Raw genomic sequence first — 27216 nt, forward strand, 5'->3', positions numbered from 1 at the left:
TCTTAATTTTATTGAAATCTGCATGAAGAGACACAAATAGCTTTTTACTTTTTAATCTTTTTTCTATTAGATTATATTTAGTAATAGATTAACTATATAAATGTTATAATTATGAATTACTAATACATATTACCAATATCGTTAAAATTTAGGTGATTATTTTCCTCTTTTTTCAGACACAATTCATTTTAAACGTATTACTAAATTTTTATTCGCTTTTAACGATGTAATCTAGACTTATTTTACCAAAATTAAGAGGTTATGGGTGAATTTAGTAATTGAAAATATTAATAAAATATATTTTGATTCACTAAAAATTACTGAATCTGAAATTACTAGACCTTGCGCTATTCGAGAAGAAATTGGGGAGGAGGTTTCAACATTAACGGGAAACTGGTCCTTTCGCTGTCATTCGAAGGTTAAGAAAGTCGTAGAAGCATAAGATACTTCGTGATAAGGACATCCTTGATGTCTATTTTTATATAAATAAAATAATAATACATGGAGAAGGATTCCATAACAGACGTCCTGCACAGAAAGTAGCCCTGAATGATGTGGATAAACGTGTGATATTGGAATTTAGTCAAGAATACTTAAATTAACTGACAAAATACAATATTTTCGGATGAAAAACGTTTTCATTCCACCTTAGATGGGTGACAGCAACTGTGGAGAAAAGATGGGTACGACGAGAATCACGTCGTACCTAATAGGAAATCTGGTAGAATTAGTTCTGAAATTTCCCTTAACAAGAAATATAAAATTTGTTTCGATATTGAAAACGCACACTGGTATTATACCGAGGTGTTAATGAAGAGATAATAATTACGGGGAATTAGTTTAACATTATATGAGTTAAAACTTACGTCAAACAGTTTTAAAACATGAATAATAATATAATTTAAAATTTGTAATTCTCCTATATCCAAGTTTAAAAATGAAAATGTTAAAAATTATTGCAATTCAATGATTTGAAGAACTTGAACATAAGAAAAAGAAAGAGAAGAAAAACACTAATTTTAATAAATATTTCTTTTCTATCATATAAATAAATAAAATAATAAAATATATCTCCTGTACATAATACCTTTGAGATTATTATTTTCCAATTTTTTATTATTTAATTTAGAATAATTACAGATATTGATATTGATATCTGTAGAAATATTTCTGATATATAATTTTGCACCAATAACTCAAAGGGAAATTAGTAGAATCGAGTGGTTTCACATTGACAGTTTTACTGACCACGACGCCTTCGCATCTTTTCATCTTTTTGCTCAACGACTGCCACAAAGACTGCAGGTGTATGTCAAGAAACACATTGTTTCTAGATTTTCACTATTTCTTCGGTATTAAATATGTTACACCAATGCGGAAACTTAAGACCTATATATAATGTAATATAAATATATAGAATAATGAAAAAATTCGTGTCTTGATATTGTATTTTAATAACATTTTAGATATAGTAACATTTGTGTATTTGTCTATTTTAACATTCTTATTTTAAGTCTGGGAAGAAGGTAAGAGATGCACGGATCCACGACGACTACTACAAGAAAACTTTCGTATCTGAGGAACATTTTATGAAACATCTACAGAGCTATGTCAAGAAGCATATTTTTACTTTTTTATTTACCAGTTTTTTATTATGTACTATTATTATATTATATTATTATATTCTCTGAAAAGAAATATCCTTGATATTAATGTCGCACCAACGACACTAAAAGAAATTGGCAATATCAAATGATTAGACATTGTCAGTTTTGCTGAGTGCGTCCACTATGACTATTATACGAAAGTCTGTATCTGAGATGTATTTTATGCAAAGAATATAGAAGCATGTTACTAGGTCTGCACCGTTTACTCGATACATAATACATATGAGAATTTTGTTCTAATTTTGTATTATGTAATTTAGGATAATTACAGATATTTACTGATAAGAGATTTTCCTGATATTAATTTCAGACCCATAACATAAAGGGAGATTAATAATATCAAATGGTTTGACATTGCGAATTTTACTGATTATATCTATGACTACTATTATTTTACGCGAAAACCTTCGTATGCAGTGTGTAGTCTTTTAAGCAATGTCTCTTCGATACATAATATCGATGGAACGACTTAAGCAGGCCGCTTTGGAATAGGAACAAATATTATTATATAATGTATATTTTTTAATGAAAAATGAGTATATAATACCAAAGAAACAAATGACTTAAACTCGAATGAGTACAATACTAATAATTTAGATATTTTATATTTTATTTTACTTTTCAAATATTTGTGTGCCACTTTCTGTCTAAACTTGCACCTACGTATGTCGGTATGTATGTGACAAATACTAGAATAATTTATTAGAAATAATAATAAGTATAATTTAAACCTTTCAATATTTAATTGCATTTTAACATTTTTTATTTTCTTACGTTTGTTTTAATCTGCTCCGTTTTATAAATTGTTGAATTGGATATTGTATTTTTATACTTTTTACTTACACTACTGTTTTATATATTTAAAATTATAACAAAACAACTGAGCTATGATACATATATTTTAATTACTCAAATATATTTAATAATTCAGATGTAGGACTTTCGTCTAAAAATTCTTAGAAAAACCCTGTTGAAAACTTTGAAAATGCGATTCCATCATAACTTCATCCCAGGAGCCTGCTTCTTCAGAAAACAAAGCAACTCGCCAAAAATGAAGTTAATTGAAGTTTGTAAAATCACTTATATGAACCTATTTCTCATTGAAAAAATGGCATTTTATTGTAATAATTTTTTCAGAACTATCTATTTCTAGTGCGGGATCTCTTAGGTTTAGTGAAGAAAAATATGCTTAGCTAAATGAGGTTTTTGTATAATAAAATGACCTTTCCAAAACGCATAGCAGTGATATCGACACAGACTTTTGGAAGTACTTATCTTATTAGCACGAGATTGTTGATTATTTTCGTTGATCATTACTGATTGATCCTCCTTATTAATGACCTCTTGTGTATACTGAATTCTTCGGTTCCTGTACTCTTGCTTCGAATTTTATATATTGGTGTCCTTTTCATCATTCTGAACGGTAGGAATTACTAAACGATTTGTTTAGACTTTTACTTCCCAATACGAACAGCTACAAACATGATTGCAATAAAAATTTACTCTACAACTGCACTTTATACACTGCTCCAAGAAATTAAAGCACCAATTTTGTAAATAAATTGTTCTATTTAAGTAAATAGTACATTGCTTGTGTTAATTTTAAAACACATTTCTATATCAGTTCCCTACACACTTTAAAAAGTGTGTAGGGAACTGTAGAACACATTTGTCATGCCCATTTCCTTTTAATTATCAATATGCAACGAGAATCTAGAAATTTAATTTGCGATTAGTGTGCCCAAGCTATTGTTTAATGGAAGAAAGTTGAAGTTACCACAAAATAACCGAAAGGTCCTGCTCAAGGTCGTTTTTTGAGACTTTTAACAATGATTTTTAACTACAAGAAGTTTACAATCTCATTTAAAAAACGTGGAAGGGGTTCATATAAGTATTGAAACTATTCGACAACGACTTAGGGAAGATAACAGCACACACCGACGTGATGGTAATAAATAGTGAGAACCTATGCCCCCTTTATAGGTCCAAATTTTTTACTAATGCAGAATTAAGCATGACCACATATACCTCATGTGGTCTGAAATTATCTTGCTGACGTTGTAATTAATGATATGGCCTGACCAGCTCACAGTTCAGACCTTAACCCAATAGACCATATCTGAAACATTCTTGGGAGACGACGAATGGATGTGAAGCATCTCCTACTCGATCCCTGATTTTGAGTATGAACCGAAGATATGAGTCATTCGTAGTATAGATGGAAATACCCCATATTGAATCAAATTTGTATTTTTTATTAACATCAAATATTGTTAATTTTTAATTTTTTTAGAAAGACAATTTTAAGATTTATTATAACAATTATAAATAAAAACCTATTTTTAAATAAATATACAGAGTGTATACGTTAATTTTTCTCGTCTTCAGAAAATAATAATAATCAATTATTGTTGGTGTGATGCTTGAATTTCTTAGAGCAGATAGAATAAGTACACCTAGCAACGAACAATATAACAAAATAGACACATCTTCGCAACTTACCAGCAGAAACTGTGTTATTTTGGCTCTTCCTTTCGAGTGTTCTCTCTTGAAGCCAGACTGTATATCCCACAATCATGGGACACGTTCTCGTTGTATATTGGTTGTGCCAGTTTGTTTATAAAAACTTCCTTAAGATCTAAAATTAAATTTAAAACAAAATGATTTCTCCAATATGAAATTCGTATTCTTTACAATTACAAATGGAACAAATGTAAAATTAAATATATTGAAGGAATGGAAAACAATAATATTTGAAATGTTATATCGGAAATTTCCATGTTTTCTGTGACCCAAATACCACTATTTTACGTGACCAATTCGCATTTCGAAACAAAAAAAATTTCAAAGCTCGTTCGACGCAACTCGTTTAGTATAATTAGCGGAGAAAATACATGCAACGGATATTTTAATTTATAATTCAAGCTTACTTTGGTCTTTTGATGTTTATGACTTTTCCGAACGAACTCAATTTCAGAATCTAAAGCTATGTGCGCCACGTTATTACACTTATTGAAGATTACAACATTAATTCCTACATAAGTTTAAACACTTTCAGTAGGTAAAAAACTAGCCAACAGCTAATAGTATAAAATAATTCATTATTAGCAACGAAATCTTATTTAAGTTTAATTATATATGTGCATTTTGAAGATTTAATTTATTAAATATGCCTCCTAAATTATACATATAAGTTTCATTTGTTAATTATAACATTATCAGTTGTAGAATGTGAAAATAAATCCTATAATAAACTGCATTTTAGATAATTTATATAAAGTAAGATAAAACCAAAAAGCAGCACTATGAACAATGTGCTGTAAGGTTTCCGACATAAAATATAATATTAAAAGGGCAGCCCTAAAAATATCTATTTGGTGGTAGAGTTTAAACTAGATTCAAACTTAAACAGCTCAGTGAAAACACATCAAAAATGATGTTCGTGGACTAAAAGGATGCGATTTTAGATTTAGAAAAAGTAATCATTTCAAAAGGTGCTGTATATGGTATAAGAAGTTTTTATAGCGTTTTAGTAATGAAATTAAGACAGAATTTATCATAAAAGAAAGTGTCTGGACAATTTTCTAACTACAAGTCTAACTAAAAGTTTAATGGTAAAAAAATTGTTCACATTCAGTTGGCGATTAATGACTTTTTTAAAGATTTCGGATGTATCTGTTTAAGTTAATGAACATTTCAAGATTAAAGCTGAAGAAATAATATTTTTTTTTAACTTTTTTGTTTTTTTTTTTTTTTTCGTGTGATTTTGGTATCGCATACGTATTATATTAACTAGAACTTTGAAATGTTGAAAGTGGAAATTAAAGTGGACAAGTATTTAAATGAAAAGAAGAGTTGTAGAATGAATTTATGATTACAAATATGTTTATTTGCCATTTCATGACGTAGTGAATATTTTGCATTTCTATTCGTTATCTGGCACCAATTTCTTATTCCATACATAACCAAAATATGATAAAAAATCCTGTATTATATATTAAAAATTTATCTGATTATAACAAAGAAATTTCCGAACTTATATAAAATAATTTGTTATGATAAAATATAAATGACTTACTTTATTTGGCATCCGGAGTTACACTGGCTTTCTTGAAAGAAGTCCATAATTTCTTTCTTCCATTTAAGATAACATTGACTATTGTATATATACGGGCCATCTTTAGACCATTCTCGTCACGCAATGGGCAGGATAATGAATTTGTGAATTTAACACACCACTGACTGACACGTTTGGTAAAAAAATGTGGCATGACGTTTTTAGCTAATGCATACTTTATATAATGTACAGCCAGGCTCTGCATTGTAAATATAATTTAATAATTACTTTAGTAATTCTCCATAAAATCTAATAAAAATGATATTTTCGTATATTTATATCCATATTTAATCAATACATATAATTATATAGTTATTTGACTTTACTTTGTAAATAAATTAATAACAATTAGTAAAATAACTATATAAACATATAAAAAATGAATAATATATATGCATATTTAAAGTATTATTATTATTTTATGTCTAAATGAGGATGAATATACCAATCGAAAACCGTTTGAAGCGACTGAATTTTGAGAGAGACATCATGCACGATAGAGACAGTAAAAGTCTACAAATTTGCTTCGAGGTGGGAATCTTTTATTGTCTCAGTCATGCCTGATGTCTCCCTCAAATGATCTATACATATAGTAATATATAAGTCTAGAATTTACCATACCAATATACAAATAATAATTAGTAATAAATTATTTACACATATGAAAAATATTTAAAGTATTATTATTATTATTTTACTTGTAATTATTTTAACATTGACTCCTAGAAATCATTTTAGGCAACTTTTTAGTAATTGTGACCATCAACTTACGAGGTAAACTATAAAATTTAATTGTAAAAGAAATTGATTGGTCCCTCTATTTAAATAGCTCAATTATACTTGAGAAAATCACATTTTACTATAAAGATGTTAGTTATAGCATTTTGAGTGAAGCAACTTTTGTTAGTTAGATGAAAAGGAATTTCGTGTGTTTGATAAAGATTATTCGGATTTTGTGCCAGGAAAATCAACAACCATTGAGAAATGGTTTGCTAAGTTTAAACGAGGCGAAATAAGCACCGAGGACGATGCACGCAGTGGACGCCCCAAAGAGATTGTTACCGACGAAAACATCAAAAAAGTCCACAAAATACTTTCGGATAACCGTAAAGTGAAGTTGATTGAGATAGCTGAGTCCCTAAAGATATCAAGGAACATGTTGGACTTATCGTGAATGAATATTTGGGTATGAGGAAGCTCTGTTCAACGAATAGATGATTCTGTGCAGTGTTTGGAGCTGTTCAATCATAATAAACCCGAATTTTAGCGTCGATATGTGACAATGGATGAAACATGGCTCCACCATTTCACACCGGAGACCAACCGACAGTCAGCCGAGTGGACTGAAGTCTATAAAAATGGTATCGAAAAATTGTATGACCGCTATAATCGTTGTATATTGAATAATAAAATCAAATTCTATAAAAAAAGATTTTTTCTATGCTAACCTACGAACTTCTCAGCACAAGATAAACAATAAATAATTACATATTTGTAAATTTACAACTATATTTAAGCAACATAGTATACAGTCAGATTCTGTTTAGTAAGCACTATTTAAATAGCTGAATAAAATTTTGTTTATTATAATACAATAATTAATTAAAAAATCTAATAAATAATTACAAATTTGTAAATTTTCTACCATATTTAATAAATAAATGGATAACAATTAGTAATAAATTATTTACACGTATCAAAAATGAATAAATAAATCATATGTAAAGCATTATTATTATTATTTTATTATAATCGCATAAATTTACAAAAAAATATTGGTGTCCCTACCCACATACTTGAGGAAATCACATTTCACAACTAAAAAATCTAAAACTCTTCCGCCAGAACTAATGTATATTAGTATAAATAGTGGAGATGGTGTAGACGACAGAGAAATATTCAGACAGTGAAAAACAATGACGAAGATTTTAAATATAGACGCACAGGAAATGAATTTTCATTCATAACTCAGACTTACTTCGGATTTGCTATTGATCTTAATGGGTAGTTGGAGACGATCATAATTTCAGAACATGAAGCCATGTGCACATTACTGTAACACAAATACACATAATACCTTCAGTAAAATTGAAATAGCTTTTCTATATTTATGTATAGAAATTAAAATTTTAACCTGTTTATTAGGAAACATATATGTATTGTTTTTGTTGTACTTATTCATTATTTATTTTTATTTTATGACTTTTATTTCGAAGCAATAACTAAGAGAGGTAGGTTTATTGTATATGGAACCTTAGTTTTGATGACAATTTCACTTTTTAATTTCCTTACTTAACTGATATATATTTAAATTATATTATTGTAAACTGCGAAACAAATATTTTAATATCAATATTCACATATAATGATAAATACACAGAAATGAATAGAAATAGAGCCCAGTCTTGATCATTAATGTTCATCTTCAAGACTGGGCATTTAAGTTTTTGTTGTATATCTTATTCGACAGCACTTTTTAAGTTACTGTTTAGGAATATTTCGATCCTAAAATTATTATTCCACTAAATAAAGTCATTTCAGTTTCTTTATGTAAGAGCAACATTTTTCTTGAGTGTTTATTAAATCTATGATGTTCTTTTTCATCATCCTTATTTCAGTTTTTCAAAAGTATTAGATTCAATAAACTGTCCTGTTATCTGCCCAAAAAATTAATATATCCACTATATGAAAGTATTTCAATTTCTTCATTTAGGAGCAATACTGACTATAATGCCTAACCTCTAATTTAAAGGTTAAGGCTTTCCTGACCATTGTTTCCATATCTATATTTGTTCGGGTTTATAGGTCTACGTTTGTTGGAATTATTACCTTAGCTTATGATTTTCATCTAACAGTGCATGTTCATCTACAGCAGACTTGTCTGATTGTCCTAGTTTGCAGTTTCGTTTGTGTTCCTTAATTCAATATTATTGAAAGTTTATTAGATCTACCATATTATTATTCGACATCTTTCCTTAGTTCTTTAACACTTGTCCCTAATATATCAGACTCTAGTTTTTATATATTTTATATATAAATAAAATCCAAGGAATCAGTCTTCTTGCCTTAGAACATTTATTAGATTCAGCATATTTTTTCAACATATTTGCTTAGTTGTATTGTTAAATAATTAATATATTTGAATGTGCAAATTTTTGTCCAACCAGATCAGATTTCACATAAATTTGGTTATCTGTACTAACACATAACCAAACTTATATGAAATGTGTGGTGTGTGTAATAATTTGGTTTCCATTAGTCACTAACCAGAGACAGGTATGTGGATTTAGTGCTACAACCTGTAGTAAGCCTTTGGAAAAATGCTTTCTGGGATTTTCTCCTATCTATACCGGGAAATGTACACCAAGAATTGCTGCTAGGAGTGATACCACTGATTATTAGATATATGTATCTATATATGGACAAAATTTGTTTAAATGCTTTTATAAAATATATGATTTTAAATTTAGTACTATTCTTCTGGCCATCATTGTATATTATTATTATATATTATATGAAAACCAAAAAACAAAAATTTAATTTGATACAACTGCGTTAAATAATACTATAAGTTACATACAGAACACACGTGTAAGTCATCTGTAATGTTGCCAATTAAATAAAAACAAAATTATTTTAACCACTTAATTAAAAATTTTGATTGATTTCGATTTCAAATAGTTTCTTTCAGCCAGTGCTAAATATTAATAAAAACCAAGACGTTTCATTGAGTGTTTATTTACTTTTAAATTGGAGTACAATATCAAGTCGAAATGTTTAATATCCAATAAATATTGATAGTCTGGAACCGTTCCAACATAAATATGCAAATATGATGGTTATAAAAATAAACCGTACAACTCTGTAAATTAATATAATTTGTCATTTAGGACGGCTACAAATTAACTATTGTCATATATAATTATGTTATGATAGACGGCATTTGAAACACTGCTTTCTTATATTATACTTAGTGTATTTTATTTAATTATGATAATAAAAACGGGATGTAATATAAATTAACTAAATATAAAGAAACAACGTTTATGAATTTCACATGTTGGTCTTATAACTAGTTGTAAACTAGTAAGTAAACTTTCTAAAAAAACTAAAGCGCAAAATATTGAAAAATGCCAGAAATTGCAATTTGGGCAACGAATGTGAACCTTATTTATATTAATAGTATAGCTGCACTTGACAACTCATTTTAAAATTGGTTATTGCGCTGTGGAAATTTAAAAAAAAACTATTTGTCCAACTAGATCTTACACCATGGAAGAAACGCAATAAACTCAAAAAAAAAACATTTCGCATTTATAAAAATAAAGGATAGCATGTGTTTACGGGTTTCCTCGGGTTTGCACGATATTTTCGTATATCTTGGTAAATTTAGACGGACATAAAATCATAGTCATATGATTTGTTACTCATAAAGTAACTATTTTCTCACCTATGCGTTGGCTTTCTGGACATCAATAAAACGTTAATTAGCCGTAAATGTCTTGATCTTATTTTAAACGTATAATTTGAGAATCTGCGACAGTTTGAGCAAAAACCTAGTCATTTTTTTTAAATGTGTACTTAGAGCCAAAATCTAATAAGTAATACAAATATCGACACGTGTAATCACAACCTTGTACCTAATATCAGGAACATATTTTGACGTCAAATACGTTCTTAAAAGCACGTTTCCTTAACATTGTTATCTAAAATTAGACGTGAAAACAGTCGGAAGAATATTTTTGGAATATATTGACCTAGTAAATATTCAAAACAAAAAACGTCACCTCGTCAAAATTTAAAATTAAAGGACTGATCAATCAATGATTGGTGATTTGATGATACAGTCTAAATATTAGGATCTTCTCAACTTGAATTTTTCAACACTGTGTCTATTAGACCTGACAAATTGCCAACCCATATACTTTTTCTATTTGAACACGAAAATAACATCACGTTGTTATTATGCAAATCATGTAAAGCTTGTGAAAACATTGCATTTTTACGGCTGCGAGCAAAGTCAAGTGCACAAACTATTTTTAAAAAAGCTTAAAATAAAAATACAACAATTGCGTAACGGAACACTATAATAAAAATATCTACAAAAACTATTGAATCATTATTTTAATTTTAATTACATAAAAGTGGTGGAGACATTATAGTACCAAATTTGTTGAACTATAATTGAGTATTATCCTCCCTGGATATTAATGATTATTGATAAATTTTTTGACAAAATAAATTTAATTTCATTTAATCAGTTACAGATACAAACTGAACTATAAAATATGCCTGATTTACAATTTAAAAATTTAATATATCTTTTTGTAAATATAATAATAAAAACATGATATATTTGTATTATGTCAGCACCAAAGAACATGCCAACTATTTTTATATCCTCATTTTAAATGTCATGTATTTTTTCTCATGCATTTGAAGGTAAAGCCTCTAATTAATCAACATTATTCTTCTTAATTTAGCTTGAAGATCAATGTAACGATTTATTTAAAAATAAAATAGTTTCAAAGGAAAAAAAAACGTTTAATTAGCACGAAAATACTGAAATGTTACATGGTTGAATCAACTCAAGGTTTCTATAACATTCCTATGTTGATTTTAATTTAAAATTAATAATTTTCCTCTTTTACCATAGACATTTTTTGTATATAAATAGTGATAGTAATTAATAATCTTAATAATAATTTTGTGACCACTGTGTGATTTTAATTTATGATTCGTAATTTGTAAAATATGGATTCCCGGACACTTTTCACTTCGCCAGTTGTTTCGTATCGCGACAACTAATTGGACATCAAGGAACCGCGAAAATTTATTTGTGTTTTTTCAGATGTAGCATTCTTGACCCATTTCACCAACTTAATTTTAGAGTATTCACAAAATATGTCCTTTTTAAAACCACTTACAAATGGCGAAGACTTATGTAGAATATTCACATGTGTTTAAGGTAATTTTACACATTTTGTGGAATTCTATTTTAAGAAGCATCATCACTCACAACATTCATTCAGATTTCGATATCGTATATGGAGATTTGGTAAAACTTTTCATTAGAATTAACAGCAGTGTACTAATAATTTTTATTGTTATTTTGACAACCATAATACAATAAGTAAAGACAGTTTTCAAAATGTAATTACAAAGATTTAACAGTTCATCATAGTATAATAATTTATAATAATTTTCCTTTTAGTTAAAAATGTCTGCATTGAAATAAAATAGAACTAAATATTTTGGTTGAATACACCACTACTATGTTCCTTAAATGTCCAATAAAAACTTGCAAGTAAATATCTTGAGTTAATATTCTAACTCCACTATTCCACAAACATTATTTGTTATAACTCTGCCTGGGATTGAGAAACATCCTGTTCTGTTCCAATACATTTCTACATCAGCAATATTGACTGAAGAGTTCCCTGGACATTATGGACGGGAGCTTGGAGTAACTGTCTAAGTTTTTAATACTGCGACATGTCCTAATGCTTCAGTTTGTTCCAGTTATGAATAACCTCCCTGAAGAAGATAACTATTTGAAAAAATATGACCATGATCAACATCTTGAGTGGTTGAATGGAAATGATGTCTAAAATCACCGGCTCCGGGGAACCATTACCTATAAAAAATAGGCTTAATTACCTTGAACTTTTTATTTCCAGTGAAGCATTAAGAGCCATATTATGTACCTTCTGAAATGTTTGAATAAGAAATAAATGAAAAAATCATCCATTATCATTTAACGGTGAGCGTAGTTTTTCAATACCATTAGTCCTGCTTGGTCTAAAATACATGAATAAATGTCAAAATAATTTATTTGGTGCTTTTAGGACATAGCATCCTTGACCCAATTGACCAATTTAATTTTAGAATTTACACAAAATATGTCCTTTATAAAAATATTAACAAATGCCGAAGACACATGTAAATGTTCACATGTGTTTAAGGCAATTTTATATTTTTCGTGGAATTTTATTTTAAACACACAAACAGTTGTTCCGGATTTTGATAATTTATCGGTTTATTTTAGGAACACCCTGTGTAAATTAAATTTAATACAACTCCACGGAACTTTTGGTAATAAATAACAACAATAAACTAATAAATTGTGTTCTTAATTTGAGAGATGTAACACAATAAGAAAATATTTTTATTAAGATGTATTTACAAGATTTGCACAGTTAATTGTAAGTTTATTATGATATTATAATTTATGATCATATTCCTGTTAGTTAAAAATATCAATATTAAAAAATGTACTATTTGAACAGTAAAAAATCTTAATTGAAATTAAAACAAAACATTAAACTTAACTAAACTTTTAGACAGAAGACTTGACTGGAGAGTCTCCTGAACATCATCCACCGTGGCAAGGAGTAACTGTCTAAAATTCTCAACTGCGGCATGTTCTGATACTTCAGTTTACGCCAGGTATCAATAGTCTCCCCATAGAAGATGAAAAAATGTGTCCATGTGTAATAGCTTGTCTGATTCAATAGAACTAGTACCTAGAAGTACCGGCTCCGGGGAAACATTGAAGCTGTAACTACACAAAATAATCATAATCGAGTGAGTAACATCTTCGCGCAATAAAATGTGTCTATAATAGGATGTCTCGTTAGGCAAATTGTTAAAAATTCTCAAAAGCTGCGGGCGATGAAGATGATGAATTGAGGATTCAAACTGAAGTTATTCCTCATTTGAAAAGAGTTTAGGGTCGTTTTCTATGTAATCGCCGTATTTTTCACACAAGCGTTACCACATTCGTTCCAGCCATAAGAATACATTAGCAGGATCATCGAATTCGGATGTGAATATTACCATTCTTGCCATTAAAACGACAGCGTCTTCTTGATCGAATTCGGTACTTATCTGATAGATATTTGCATTGTAGTCACCTGTATTTTCTTTTCACCTTTGCCTTTTTGATGCTGTTATTACAAATTGGATACATCGCCTGCCACCTTCGGAACTTGAAATTGGATGCGGATCCACTATCTTACAGAACATAGCTAATGTCGAATGTGGAGATATTGTAGACATTTTACATTGGATTATATCACCTACTCTTAATACTTTATCCGAGACTGAAGGACGACTTACAATTTAAAGACACATGTGGAACGATAATGCCTTGAACTTTTAATTCCTTTGAACATTTTACTTTCAGTAAAACATTAAAACCGACGTTGACGTGATTAATGTGGTTTTTGACAAATATCCTCTTCAAAATTTGCACAGTTAATTGTAAGTTTATTATGATATTATAATTTATAATCATATTCCCGTTAGTTAAAAATATCAATATTAAAAAAATGTACTATTTGAACAGTAAAAAATCTTTATTGAAATTAAAACAAAACATTAAACTTAACTAAATTTTTAGACAGACGACGCCACTACTATTTTTCTTAAATGTTCCATGAAAACTTGTAAAGAAACATCGTCAGTTAATACTGTAGCTCCAGCATTCCACGGACATGATGTGTTATAACTGTGACTGGGATTGACTTTAGACAATAGAAATCGTGCCTGAGAACCTCCCTGTTCTGTATCAATATATCTCGGCATCGGAAATCTTGACTGGAGAGTCTCCTGGACATCATCCACCGGGGCTTGGAGTAACTGTCTAAAATTCTCATACTGCGGCATATCCTGATACTGCAGTTTACGCCAGTTATCAATAGTCTCCCCGTGGAAGATAACTATTTGAAAAAATGTGTCCATGAGCAGAATCTTGTCTGGTTGAATAGAACTGGTGTCTAGAAGCACGGGCTCCGGGGGACCACTGAAGCTGTAACTATACAAAATAGGCTGGATCATAATCAACGAGTTAGTAACATCTTCGCGCAATAAAATGTGTCTATAATAGGACGTCTCGTCAGGAGAATTGTTAAATACTCTCAAAAACTGCGAACGACGAAGATGATACATGAACTGAGGATACAAACTGAAATTCTCCCTCATTTGAAACGAGTTTGGGTCGTCTTTTATGTAGTCGCCGAATTTTTCACACAAGCGTATTAACATTCGATCCAGCCACAAGAGTACATTAGCAGGATCATCATATTCGGATGTGAATATTGCCATTCTTGCCATTAAAACGGCGGCGGCTTCTTGATCGAATCCGGTACTTATCTGATAGATATTAGCATTGTAATCAGTGAAATTTCTTGCCACAGTCGTCACTCGTATCTTCTTTTCACCATCGCCATTTTGATATTGTGTTACGAACTGGATACATCCTCTGCCACCTTCCGAACTCGGAATTGAATGCGGATCCACTATTTCAAAGAAGACAGCCATAGTCGAATTGGGGGATATTGCAGACATTTTCCATTGAATTGTATTACCTACTCCTACTACTTTATAAGATACTGAAGGACCGCTTACATTTAAAGACACGCATGGACCGATAATTCCTTGAACTTTTAATTCCCTTGAACATTTTACTTCCAGTGAAGCATTAAAACCCATATTGAGGTGATTATTGTGGTTTTTGACAAATACCCTTTGGAATGTTTGTTTGAATAAGGAAGAAGTGAAGGAATCATTCATTACCATGTGGCCACCAGTGTAGTTGCAACATTCTTTCATTTCCATAAGTCCTGTCTGATCTAAAGCACACGAATAAATGTCAATACAGTGACCGTTATGTGCAGCTTTTATTGCTAAATTTTCGTAATATTTCATTGCTTTTTTTACATACTTGGCATTATTTCTTTGTATATCATTATGTGACCTAATTGTATATTTATGTTCGTCATTCACAACCTGACCTGGTCCGTGTGTGCATGGTCCTCCACAGAATAACATAACTCTAGCACCAGTATTAGAATAAGTGCATTCCAACAGGTTGATTGCAATAGATAGAGCAGTACCAGTAGACCTCAAAGGTCTACTCTCAGGTGAAACCGGCCATGGATCTTTTTGCAACTCATCAATTAAAGTGTTGAAACTCATATCACACATTGATATTGGTTGGAAAAATCTTTGTCTTGGTTCTTGACAATGCTGAGTTATGTTACCCATCCCCAACAATGAATGTATTTCCTTGGATGTCAAATCTTTTGTACCACGGAATACGTAAGATTTACTGCATCGTTCGTTGCCAAGTTCATGAATCTGCACCATCTTCCCGAAAGTAATCAAACCAATTAAAGCCTTAGGTGGTAGTAAAATAAGAAACATTTGCAGTAAGTCCTTTAGAACGGTAAACTCATCTTGTTCCAAACAAGCATCCACAACCAGTAAGAAAATTGGAGGCATAATTTGTGCTCTGGTAATTGTATACTCAATAGTGGAAAACCTGGGCATAATTTCGGCAGGTTGATGTTGTTCCGATATGGCTACATATTGTGGCGGAAAGGAATTTCTATGGAAACAAAAATTGCATACCCACATCTTCGACCTGTAATCCACTTGACACATGTGATTCAAAATGGCCCTGCAGCTTGTTCTTGTACACAAAACGGGATCGTAGTGAATGGATGGTAGATCACTTCGTTCTTTCAGAAGCTTGTACAAGCAACCTATGGGTACCACCAAATTAGACCCTCCATTACTGTTACTAGGCCAAACGTTCCAGGAAAATCTGATTCCGTCTTTATCTTCATTATGTTGAATAAACTCATCAAATAAAGTCATGGTCCACGGACACAATTTTTACAATTGGTGTGCAATAATAAACAAAATTCATTTGAAGTATCTGACATGAATTGTCACAATTGACGTTGCAACGACATCTTATATGCAATATTATTAATATATTATTTGTCTTATTTGTGTGATTTTTAATGAAATTATTGCATTGTAATTTAATTAGTTAATGATAAATGTTACAGGTAAAGTAATTTCTATATTAATTTACAAATTGTTTATCTATTATGGTATCTTTTTTCAGAAAAAGTATATTTAACCGAAACAGCACTTTTAATTTATAGGTAAGTGGGCGATATTTTCTTAGATATAAACACTGTTAATCCTAGAAAAATATAAAAAGACCCCTCCTCCTTTTTGAAAAAATATAATGAAAACAAAACTTGGCATTTATTACAGGATTGACGTATTTTTTATGACGTTCAACCACTCGTTTTAGGCTCATTTAAAAATACAATGTTTGCAACGTCATAACTTTTGCAAATAAATTTAGGTCTGGCAAAATAAAACTACGCTTTTAATTTTTAAATAGATTTATTTTGAAGCAGTTAGTTTTGCGGCACTAAAATAAACTCTTTATCCAGGTAAATTCGTGAGTAGTTTGTGTGACGATGATAATTACAGGCTATGATGTAATGATTGGAAAAACACCTAACCACCCACAACTTACTTAATCTATGACTATATTGATAACGATACGCAAAACCAGGAATGACGTAGTATTCTTTAAATTAAATCTAAATTTGTTAATTTTTAAGATATATGGTATTTCTTGGAAAATATAACTATTATTTTTCCAATTAATATTGACCTTCATTGCAGTTCTATAAAAATGTAATATTGCCTTAATTTTATAGCATTTGTCATTTTATATTTATACACGGTTGTTCTAGTAAAAATTACCTAAATTTGGCATTCAAAATTATATGATTGTATGTTAGTTTAGTCTACTTATTACTATTTATTTTTTTCATATACTGATTATTAAAATTACTATTCTGCTTATAATAATCGTAATCTTACTCATTTACATATTTAAAATATGTGTAACATTTTATAGAAATATTTGAAACAAATAAATTTTACTCGAGGAAATTTGGTTTTAAAATATTGAAAACCTTTTGCATAATTTTTCATAAAACCTAGCTTTATATAGTGTAGTGGTAGACATTTTTTTACTTTGAATTAAAGATTCTTCTTTTATATTCTTGACTCTCTAGTCATCAAACATGCTCTTGTGTAATGTCTCACCTGCATACAAAACAACAAAATTTGGTGTAACCTCCTTGTAGTCCGGTTAACATAGCTACAATTTTTAGATCCGTACAGATATTCCACGTATACTGTGAATATTTTTTCTAATAATAATTTCATATTTCCCACACAATTTTCCTTCCATGACCACTTCTCTCGCTCGTGGAAGGATGTTTTCAAAGACGATCTAAGACTAAATACAAAATTAAGAATTATGAACCACCAATAAAAACATATAATTTGAGCGATCAAAAAAAAACATAATAAAAGAAATATATACGTAATAGCGAAAAATGGGAAACAAATCTGGATTCAGCATGTTTAAATCCATATGTTTATCATATTATTATTTAAAGAAGGATTTTGTTGCAGGCCAGTGTAATTCATCAAATTAATTTACAAACTTTATGCATGTATTACTTCAATATGTAAATAATACTTTATCGTGTAGTAGTTAAAAAAATGTAAATTATTTTGTAAGCTAGTAAATTTAAAAATTATTTTTAATAATAATAATTTTCAATTGCGTTATTTTTAAGACCATTAAAGTACTTATAATTTCAATAATTCATTAATATTGATGTCTAAATTATTCAGATTCTAATAATTTTACACTTTATTGTTTAGCAAGATCAGAAAAAAATGTAAATTATTATTGAAATATAATAATTTTAAAAACCTATTATTCTATATATGAAAGTTACATTATTTTATAATGATTAAAGTAATTCATATTTTAGAAATTAATTACTCTTGATATCTTAGCAGTTATTCAAAAACTTATAAGTAAAACAATTCTGCATATGAGTATCATAATGTATTGTTATTACCTTACTTTTTAAATTCTGATAAATAATTTTGGAGATTTTGAATCGTTTTAAATAAATACATTATATTATTAATAATAGGTATATAAAATGTTATAATACAGAAAAAAATGTCATATATTCTTTAAAATTTATTTTATTAATTTATATTATCAATATATATTTTGTTACAGGTTTATTAATAATACTCAGTTTTTATAGTTACATTGTAACATTCAATTAAAATTAGTGGAACATTCTCCCAAGTAGTGATTTGTTGAAAATATAGTAATATATAAAATATATGTGTGCGTCTTTAATTTTAGTTTAATAATAAAAATTATATATTTCATGAAACAATTATATAAAAACAAGAATTTTAAAATATGTACCCATCAATCCTCTACAAATTCTGTCTAACATTTTCAAAGAATTTATTAACTATACAAATAATCTCTTATTTCCAATATCATTGTGATCTTCGTGAAGATAACCTTTACAATTATTTCAATATTCAATAAATATTCGATAATATTATAACTTAATTAAAAATTATTTCAATCGAAATAGGTAAATAAACAGCTAAATATTAATTACTCTGGTTTCTCTCTCCTCCATAAATAATTGTCTACTCATTCCTATTTAACAAAAAGTGCTTGAAGCAGAAATAATATTTATTTCGTGCAACAAATCCATAAAAACAATTATTTTAAAATATACAGTGGTGGCCACAGAAATAGCTCAAAATATAAAATATATTTTGTAATATATTTCATAAAAACTTATATAAACGCATATGCTACTTTGGAATGATAAATGTTCAATAGAATATGATCAGCTGTTAAAAAATACGTTAATCTTCCTCCCAATAAAAGTGTAAATCTCAGATTCATTACTAAAACCTTGAGACACGGTCGTCGAAAAGTTTCTGTTTGGGGTATAAAACCATTACTAAAACTTATTAGTAAAAGAGGAGCGTAGAGACATCAAAAAAGATATAATAGAATCATTTGCCAATGATAATTTACCAAATAATAATACGAAGCATACGTCGAAAATTGTTCAAAGTTAGTTGAAAGATAATCATGTTGATATTTCCGATTACCCTGAATCTAAATACAATTGAAAGCTTGTGGAATCTTGATTAAAACACCAACAAACATCAAATTCTGTGATTTCCGTGACCAGCCACATTTCGCACTGTATATAAACAAATATTTGTGGATGATTTACTATAAATTTAGATATTAATTTCTACAAACTATTAATTACTTTCAAAGTGAATTTTGAAGTTTATTGACTAAAGCTTCTAATTGTATTACAATGAGTAACATATAAATAATCATATTCTTTGAAATTTACAATTGACATACCTTTATTGGATGCATTGAAATTTTTGGTGTATGATTTACTTTACTGCAATGGGTATTGTGGTTTAATCTCACCAATGTTTAAACAACCAAAATAATTAAATATGCAACATTTGTGTTAATATTTTAATAACAAATCACTATAAACAATAATAAAATAATTTTTGGAACGGGGCGTCATCCATGTAAAACTTTGCACACTAATTTTTCTCCCCCAACAACTGTGATATTCTAGTTTAGGTCTTGTAAATAGGATTGTAAATAGTCGTATATGGATGTGCAGGACGCCCCATCAAAATTTTAAATTAAACATAAAATTTATTATTTATGATAATTTATTATTCGCAATTCAACTTTTACAAAATGTAAAAGTAAATCTACAATGCGAAAATTTACTCCAAACATTAAGTCACCGTTGTTATTGCATTTAAAATTATTATAACACTTACAAAATTTTTATTCACTAACAGTGCGTTCTTCGGGAGTGGGGTACAATGTACTTTGTGATCCTCTTGTAAATAAAAGACCGAAGAATAGAGAATAACGTACTAGCATGTATAAATATGTAGCTCGTAAGATAGCTTTTAAGTTCTAGTTTTATTAATTTTAGGCTTAAGGCATATATAAGAATGAATAGCTTTAGGAACAAAGGTCGCCCAGGATCACACTGTATAGTACCCCCTATTATTTAAATCTAAACAAAATTTACCTGTGCAAATTCAGTAGGAACTTGTTAACTGTACAACTATAGTTTTATTTCCAATGGCATGACCACAATGACTGATTTTATTACTAAACAAATAAATAATAACAAATGGGCCCTTCATTTTTACAATATTAAATACATAGTTAAAACACTGGAACACATATTTGCAAAATGAATGAAAATCGTTTCTATATATCTTATATTCGTTCTCATCTTTTATTTCCATGTATGTTAGTGAGAATATATATTTGGCTAAAAGTAAAAGGCACCCCATGAGAATCTGCTTTAAGACATTATTAAAGCTTATTTTTATTTTAGCTTATTTTTAATTAATACATGGTGTGAACTACTTATTAAAGCTAGTCACTTTATTAACTTTATGTAAATGTAAAATAAAAATTTTATGAAAATTATATTCATCCCGATTTCTTTCTATCTAAGCTCTTTATCGTCTAAAATAAATAAACAAAATAATTAATTGTTTTTCAAGAAGCTTTATAGGTTGTATTACCAACAATATGTAAATTATGTATATCTTGTAAATTAAACCCATTCTAATCAAGACTACATTCTGGGAAGCCATATTTTTTTCCTATATCTATTCTTTTAAACTAGCTTTTGCAAGCGTTATCTTGTTGTAATTTGTTCAAGTATGAATCACCATAAATTTTTGTTAAAGGGAGGTCGAAATTGGTTTCCAGTATCGATATATGTAGTATTTCCGTTTGTACTAAAATGTCAGAAGAGAGAGAGACAATAATGAAATAAGTAAGACCTGTTATTCTGTGCTCTGTAAAAAATTTGTGCGCTCTAGATCACGTTCATGCAGGTTTTTATCATATTTTCCCTCTCATGGTACATACTCATATTGAGGAAGATATTTCTCATCAATTCGAAATCCAGGCCCACCAAGTTTTTAAAAAATACATAAATTTTATGTGACTTACATAAAAGATTAATTTAAAAGTTTATGGATGTTACTGTTAAAAAATTTATGTGAATAAAATACAAAGTTGTTCTCAAAAATTAGCCCAATTTCTCACTACAAAATTTGAAACCATTTCAAAGAGCTCCTTGAGACTAACACTCACTAATCCACCAACTTAACAGTTAACAAAGCAGTAGAACTTTTTCAGAGTTTTCTTGATGAATCATAGGTAGTTTGAAATGTGCACGTTTCGACGCACTTCATATCCTTGTGTCCAAACTGGTTGTAGTACCAGCAGACTGATTCGCAAGATAAATCTTGTCCGTGATCTACCAAGCCAATCATTTAATCGGGTCTCTAGATCGACCATATGCCTTACGTAAATTTCTTTCTGGAAATCGTTTGCAGCAAGCCCGCTTACAACCAAGCGGAACCTTTGTGGCACGCTGACATGCAATCGAATCCCAGAAGGTAAGCGTTCGCAGACGCCGTTCGGGTACATCAGAGCCCGCCACTTTGTAAACGGAATAGAAATACAGACGGTTTGTCGTTACCCATGGTTTCCGTTTTCAAAAGTTGTCGACTCCGATGCTCATGTAATAAGATAAGGACTTACCACTCTATCCTTCAACCGCGAGTACGATTCACTATCTATCGGATGCTGAATAAGGTCCTTTACTAAGGGCAACGCGCTGGGGCTTAACACACAAGCTTGTATAAAACGTTCGACAGAATCGTTTAATCGAGATGCACTAAAACTCTTTTCCATCATCTTGAACTAAAAACCGGGTTCATTTTCCATAAATGTCCGTAAGGTCGAACAGACATCATGGGTTTTGGCATTGTTTGTGGCACGTTGGTCAGTGTTGGCTGGCATCTTAAACAAAACAAAAATTTACTCACTGTTCAGAAGTTTGCGTGTTCACATCTCGTCGGGGTCACTAATTTGGGCGTTTAGGGTTGACCATAATAGTAATACGTTTTTGAACGCGACTAAGTTTCACTTAAGTTTATTTATTACCGTGATAAGATGAAAAAGAATGGTTGAACGGAGTATGTGTCAGAACAGGGGTAGGTACAGGAGTCAAAGTAAGTATGAGAGTAAGAGGAAGAGTCAGGGTGACCAGCCTTTTTAAAAGGGCCCAGGTAGTTCTCGATCCGACCGGCTGGCCCAAACATCAACAATACAGACGCCATTAAAATATAACTTTCGAAATATTTTATTATTTACTAAAGGCTAGCAATATCAGGCAAGGTGTTCTGTATTTACCTTCATTATATTGAGTTTTTATTCACAATTATACGTTATAGCATACACTAAATGAATATTTAGACATATGTAAAGGATGTTATCATTTTCGTTTACTCTTGTACCATTCTTATTTCCAGTGGCGTCTCGTGAGATTTGAGTCTGAAGGGACTCAAAATATTCATTACTGTATCTCCTCGTTAGCTAATCAAATTTTCCATAAAAATAAAAGGTAAACTCGTGGTTTTTCGTCCTGTATTTGTTAAAGTATTCGTATTAGGAATGGGATAGTTTAATTCTTTAACAACAAACATTTTGTCCTGGTAATTTAAACTGGAAATACCCACTCAGAAATACTTTTCAGTGACGTGTTGAAAATGTAGAAATTAAGTTTTGCATTTTTCCCTACTGGATGTATTGACATTTAACAAAAGAATGTTTATTCATTAAAAATAGTAATTATCCTACGGTTATATTCTTTAAAATTTTCTTGTGTTGGAACTCCTTTTGGGTATATTGAAAAATTTAGATATAGGATTTACTTTAATGCAGTTATCCCATCTGTATATGTTTGATTAGAAGATTTAAATATATAACACAATGTTCTAATAACAAATCATATAAATAATAATAATAAAATATTTTTTCGACTGGGTGTCAAACTCAGGTAAAATTTTACACTACTCTTCTTCACAACATTGTAATAATCTAGAATATGTCTTGTAAGGTATCCTAAAATTAATTAAACGTAATTTATTACTTATTATTTTATATATTTATATATTAACTGCATTTCATCCTGTACATTAGGTAAAAAAAGTTTCACAATGCAAAAATTTTAATACAAAAAATAAAGTCACCGTTATAGTTGGAAGAATTATTTTTATAAACCTTCTAAAATGTTTATTCATTACAGTGCGTGGGGAGTGGGGTAAGTCATTGTGATCCCCCTGTATATAAAAGACCGAAAACCTAGAAAAGTATCGTACTAGCATGTAAATAGCCTATAATATAGCTGTTAAGTTTTTAGTTTTCTAGTTTAGAATTTAAGAAAGGCATGAAAGTTAGCTTTATGAATAAAGGTCGCCCAGGATCACAATGTACAGTGCCCCCTATTATTTAAATTTAAACAAAATTTGCTTTTCATTGTAAATTCAGTTTAAACAATTTATTGTGTCGGAATATCTTATAGATGTGAATGGAACTGGAATTATCTTGTCCATTAATCGTGTCCGGTTATTCATTGTAGTCTTAGACAAAAGGTTTAATGTGTAAAATTATTGGAAACAGGGAATTTTTGTTATGTTCATGCATCCATATACCAGGTGTTTCTAAAATAGGTAGTTAAAATTTGGAGGGAGATTTAAAAAACCTAAATATTTTTTTTTCAAAAGATACAAGTCAGATTTTAATTTTAAAAAACTGTTTTTTATATTTTCGTAACCTTTAGTCCAATCGGTTATTAGGTTTATTTATCCTAAAACATATAGATATGTATTCAATGTAATAATAATGTCCATGAAGATAGAATAGCGCAGACTACTCGTTCCCAATGTTGTGCAATGAGTGTTAATTCTCATCCACTAATCTTTTTTTTCACTGTTCAAATTCAAGAAATTACATTTCTTCCAGTTTAGCTTTAATTTCAGTTGACGACAAGAATGATACCTAATTATCGATTTTCAAACTATTGACTTATTTAACCGTAAACTCAGAAATATCAGAAATATCAATTTTTGAAATATAAATTTGAGAAGCTGCATTTACTGAATAAATAACTATATACAAAAATAATTTAGATTTTCTCCATTAATGGACGTGTTTAACCTGATCTCAACTATGTATTCTAGAAACACCTTGTATATACCAAGTGTTCCGTTTGATCAATGCAGCATATAAACCAGAATTTTAATTTCAACTTATTGTTACGTATTATTGGTGTTAATAACAGCATAAACGAAAAAATAATTATAAAAGTAAAAGGCTTTAATCTCAAATTTTTGAACTAGATAAAGTGTTCAGCGACATCTGTCTCTAGGAGAGTTAAGTCTGACTGTCGATCAGTTCGGAATCTATTTACCGATTCATTTTAAACGAATTTACAAACAAATATGCACAAATTTACCATTGTTACCAGATTTATTTGGTTAGAATTCACATTTCAAAAAACGTGTATTCAAAGATAGTAGGCTGTGAATGTGAAGTAATAGCTTACTAACGGAAGTATTTGTAGTAACAAGTAACATCGTCAGTTCGCAATCATGTCGACTAGAAGAAATACTAGAAGGGCCGGCGAAGATGTAGAACTCCTAAATGTATTACTGCAGCTTTCAAAGTCAGATAAGCCTGCACTGAAACGTAAGGGTCCCACAAAACGGGATAGAATCGCTAAGAAGTCTAAGCCTGCTAGTCCTAAGAAAAATTCAGATCTTAAACCTGATTCTAGGATTCTGAATTTAGATGCAAGTAAATATTTTGCTTTTCACACATCGTTTACAACATTGTTTTATAGGTTGAGACAGAAAAAACATTTGAAAATGTGCAGTCAAAAATTGATAACTTTTTCAAAATGTCAACGTTGGCATCAGATTCTGAGGATGATAATATGGGTAAAACTAGTGACACTGAAAAACAAAATGCCAAGAAACTTGCCCCTAAGAGTAAATCCTTTTATACTTTATCAGACAGTGAAGATGAAGACGATAGAGTGGTGAGTATATGACAGTTTCGAAATCTAAACCAGTAAATCTATTTTTCATATTTTTAGATACATATTACAGAGAAACCTCAATTACCTGATGTTGCTAAACCAAGTACCAGTGCTGGCTCTAATAGGTATATAAAATCTAGATGTTCACTATTGAAGCAAAATTAAATTAAGGACTTAAGTGCGAATATCATTTGATCTAGTGATCTGAGATTAATTTAATTTTGTGCTTATTTTAATATTTAAAACTATTTGTTTTAGCTTCTTGGATGATAGTTTATTAAATGACTTACCAAAAAAAATAGAACAAAATTTTGAAAAGTAAGCTTCATGCACATTTTTATATTAATAAATTCACTGGGTTTTATTTTCAGATTAAAATCATTAGATGATATATTAGTAGATAGTAATACAACAGAAACTCAAAAGAAAACTTCAGATAAGTAAGTGTTTTTATATATAACTATAATAATTGTGAAATATTAATACATGAATAATACATTTACAATGAATTTATTAATTTTAGATTGGTAAATGATGTATTAATTATAGATTCACCCAAATGTACACAAAAGAAAAGACAAAGGTAGGCTTTCTTTAATCTTATTGAAATATTTAATTTGAACAAAATTTCTCTTCCAGAACACTATCAGTAGATGATATTTTAACTGATATAGAGGTGATAGCACCTAAGCAGTCACAGAAATCTGAGAGGTACATATTATTTCAAAAGTAATGTTACTCATTACTAAACTTTACTATTTTTTTAACATTACAGTCTATTAGACATGGTTAAGGAGACTGATGAAATAATAGGCAGCGTATCAAAATTCTTGGGACTGGAAAAAAAAGAGGAAGTTGTCGCACCCACTTGTCCAGTTTGTTTAGAATCTTTAGCAGGTCAAGAAGTCTCATCAACTGTGTGTGGACACATCTTCTGCAAGCCCTGTATTAATGGTGTTCTCAAATCAGCAAATAAAAAATGCCCCACATGTAGGAAAGCAATTAATGCGAAGAAAATTCATCCAATATTCTTATAATTTTTATTGTAAATAAGTAGAATTTACCATATGTATAGTCACTATTAGTTAAAATATTAGCTGTGCTATTAAAATTTGTCAGAACAATAGCAAATTAATTTAACAAATCTGAAATTCAGTTTGTAGTGAAAATCATATTTTTATACTATAATTTATTTTTATAAAATTACGCAGTCACATACAATTAAATATAATTACTACACATATACTTTCTGGTTTTAATTCTTTATATGAAAAAGATACACTCATTGTTAAAAAGAAGATGTATAAGATTGCTTTTTATCATATTCTTAAATATATTGTTGGTATGCAACTAACATTACACCTTTTTGAAGAATTAAATTAATAGTTTTCTTTGATTTCTTTGATTCATTTATATCACAAGGTAATCTGTAATATTCTTATAGACATTATTCTGCGGTTATTAAATCATGTTTTACATGTCTGTAAATAAGTTTAGCTGTTATTTAGGTGCTAGCTATTGTTTCTTACTGGCAAACAAATATATTTTATTACAAAAGAACACCAAGTAAATAAATAATACACAAGAGTAAATATATTTATAATACTAATATAATACTAATACCAAAATAATAGTAAATTATAAAATATTTTTTTAAAGAAAAATATACACTGCTGCTTTTTTTCACAACAAAAATTATGTTTATAATTAAAAAGAAGTAAATAATATTTAC

General features: G+C 29.3%; 2 protein-coding genes and 1 long non-coding RNA gene across 3 annotated transcripts; 1 reads left to right on the plus strand and 2 right to left on the minus strand.

Annotated features, from left to right (window-relative positions):
• On the minus strand, positions 1-5913 carry LOC126265370 (uncharacterized). Its single transcript, XR_007547872.1, has 3 exons — positions 5746-5913; positions 4170-4305; positions 1-3141 (listed from the first exon to the last, which is right to left on the minus strand). It is a non-coding gene; the product is annotated as an uncharacterized LOC126265370 (long non-coding RNA).
• Positions 5914-14125: 8212 nt separating this feature from the next.
• Positions 14126-16526, minus strand: LOC109594028 (protein transport protein Sec23A-like). The gene has a single exon (XM_049966537.1). It carries the CDS (start codon positions 16447-16449, stop codon positions 14185-14187), a length of 2265 nt encoding a protein of 754 aa, XP_049822494.1. The 5' UTR covers positions 16450-16526; the 3' UTR covers positions 14126-14184.
• A 28-nt stretch (positions 16527-16554) lies between these two features.
• LOC109594008 (E3 ubiquitin-protein ligase BRE1B) lies at positions 16555-26721 on the plus strand. The gene is made up of 10 exons (XM_020009173.2): positions 16555-16646; positions 16706-16745; positions 25008-25236; positions 25287-25484; positions 25542-25609; positions 25743-25802; positions 25856-25924; positions 26008-26067; positions 26124-26195; positions 26260-26721. The coding sequence occupies exons 3-10, from the start codon at positions 25036-25038 to the stop codon at positions 26519-26521; spliced, it is 990 nt and encodes a 329-aa protein (XP_019864732.2). The 5' UTR covers positions 16555-16646; positions 16706-16745; positions 25008-25035; the 3' UTR covers positions 26522-26721.
• The last annotated feature ends 495 nt before the right edge of the window (positions 26722-27216 follow it).

Source organism: Aethina tumida, chromosome 4 (genome assembly GCF_024364675.1).
Source record: "Aethina tumida isolate Nest 87 chromosome 4, icAetTumi1.1, whole genome shotgun sequence".
Lineage (NCBI taxonomy): Eukaryota > Metazoa > Arthropoda > Insecta > Coleoptera > Nitidulidae > Aethina > Aethina tumida.

Bases quoted from the DNA above. Each gene is read 5' to 3' on its own strand.
- LOC109594028 (XM_049966537.1), bottom strand. From the start codon at position 16,449: ATGACTTTATTTGATGAGTTTATTCAACATAATGAAGATAAAGACGGA.
- LOC109594008 (XM_020009173.2), top strand. From the start codon at position 25,036: ATGTCGACTAGAAGAAATACTAGAAGGGCCGGCGAAGATGTAGAACTC. The intron at 26,068-26,123 runs GTAGGCTTTCTT...TTTCTCTTCCAG, and splicing joins ACACAAAAGAAAAGACAAAG to AACACTATCAGTAGATGATA. The intron at 26,196-26,259 runs GTACATATTATT...TTAACATTACAG, and splicing joins CAGTCACAGAAATCTGAGAG to TCTATTAGACATGGTTAAGG.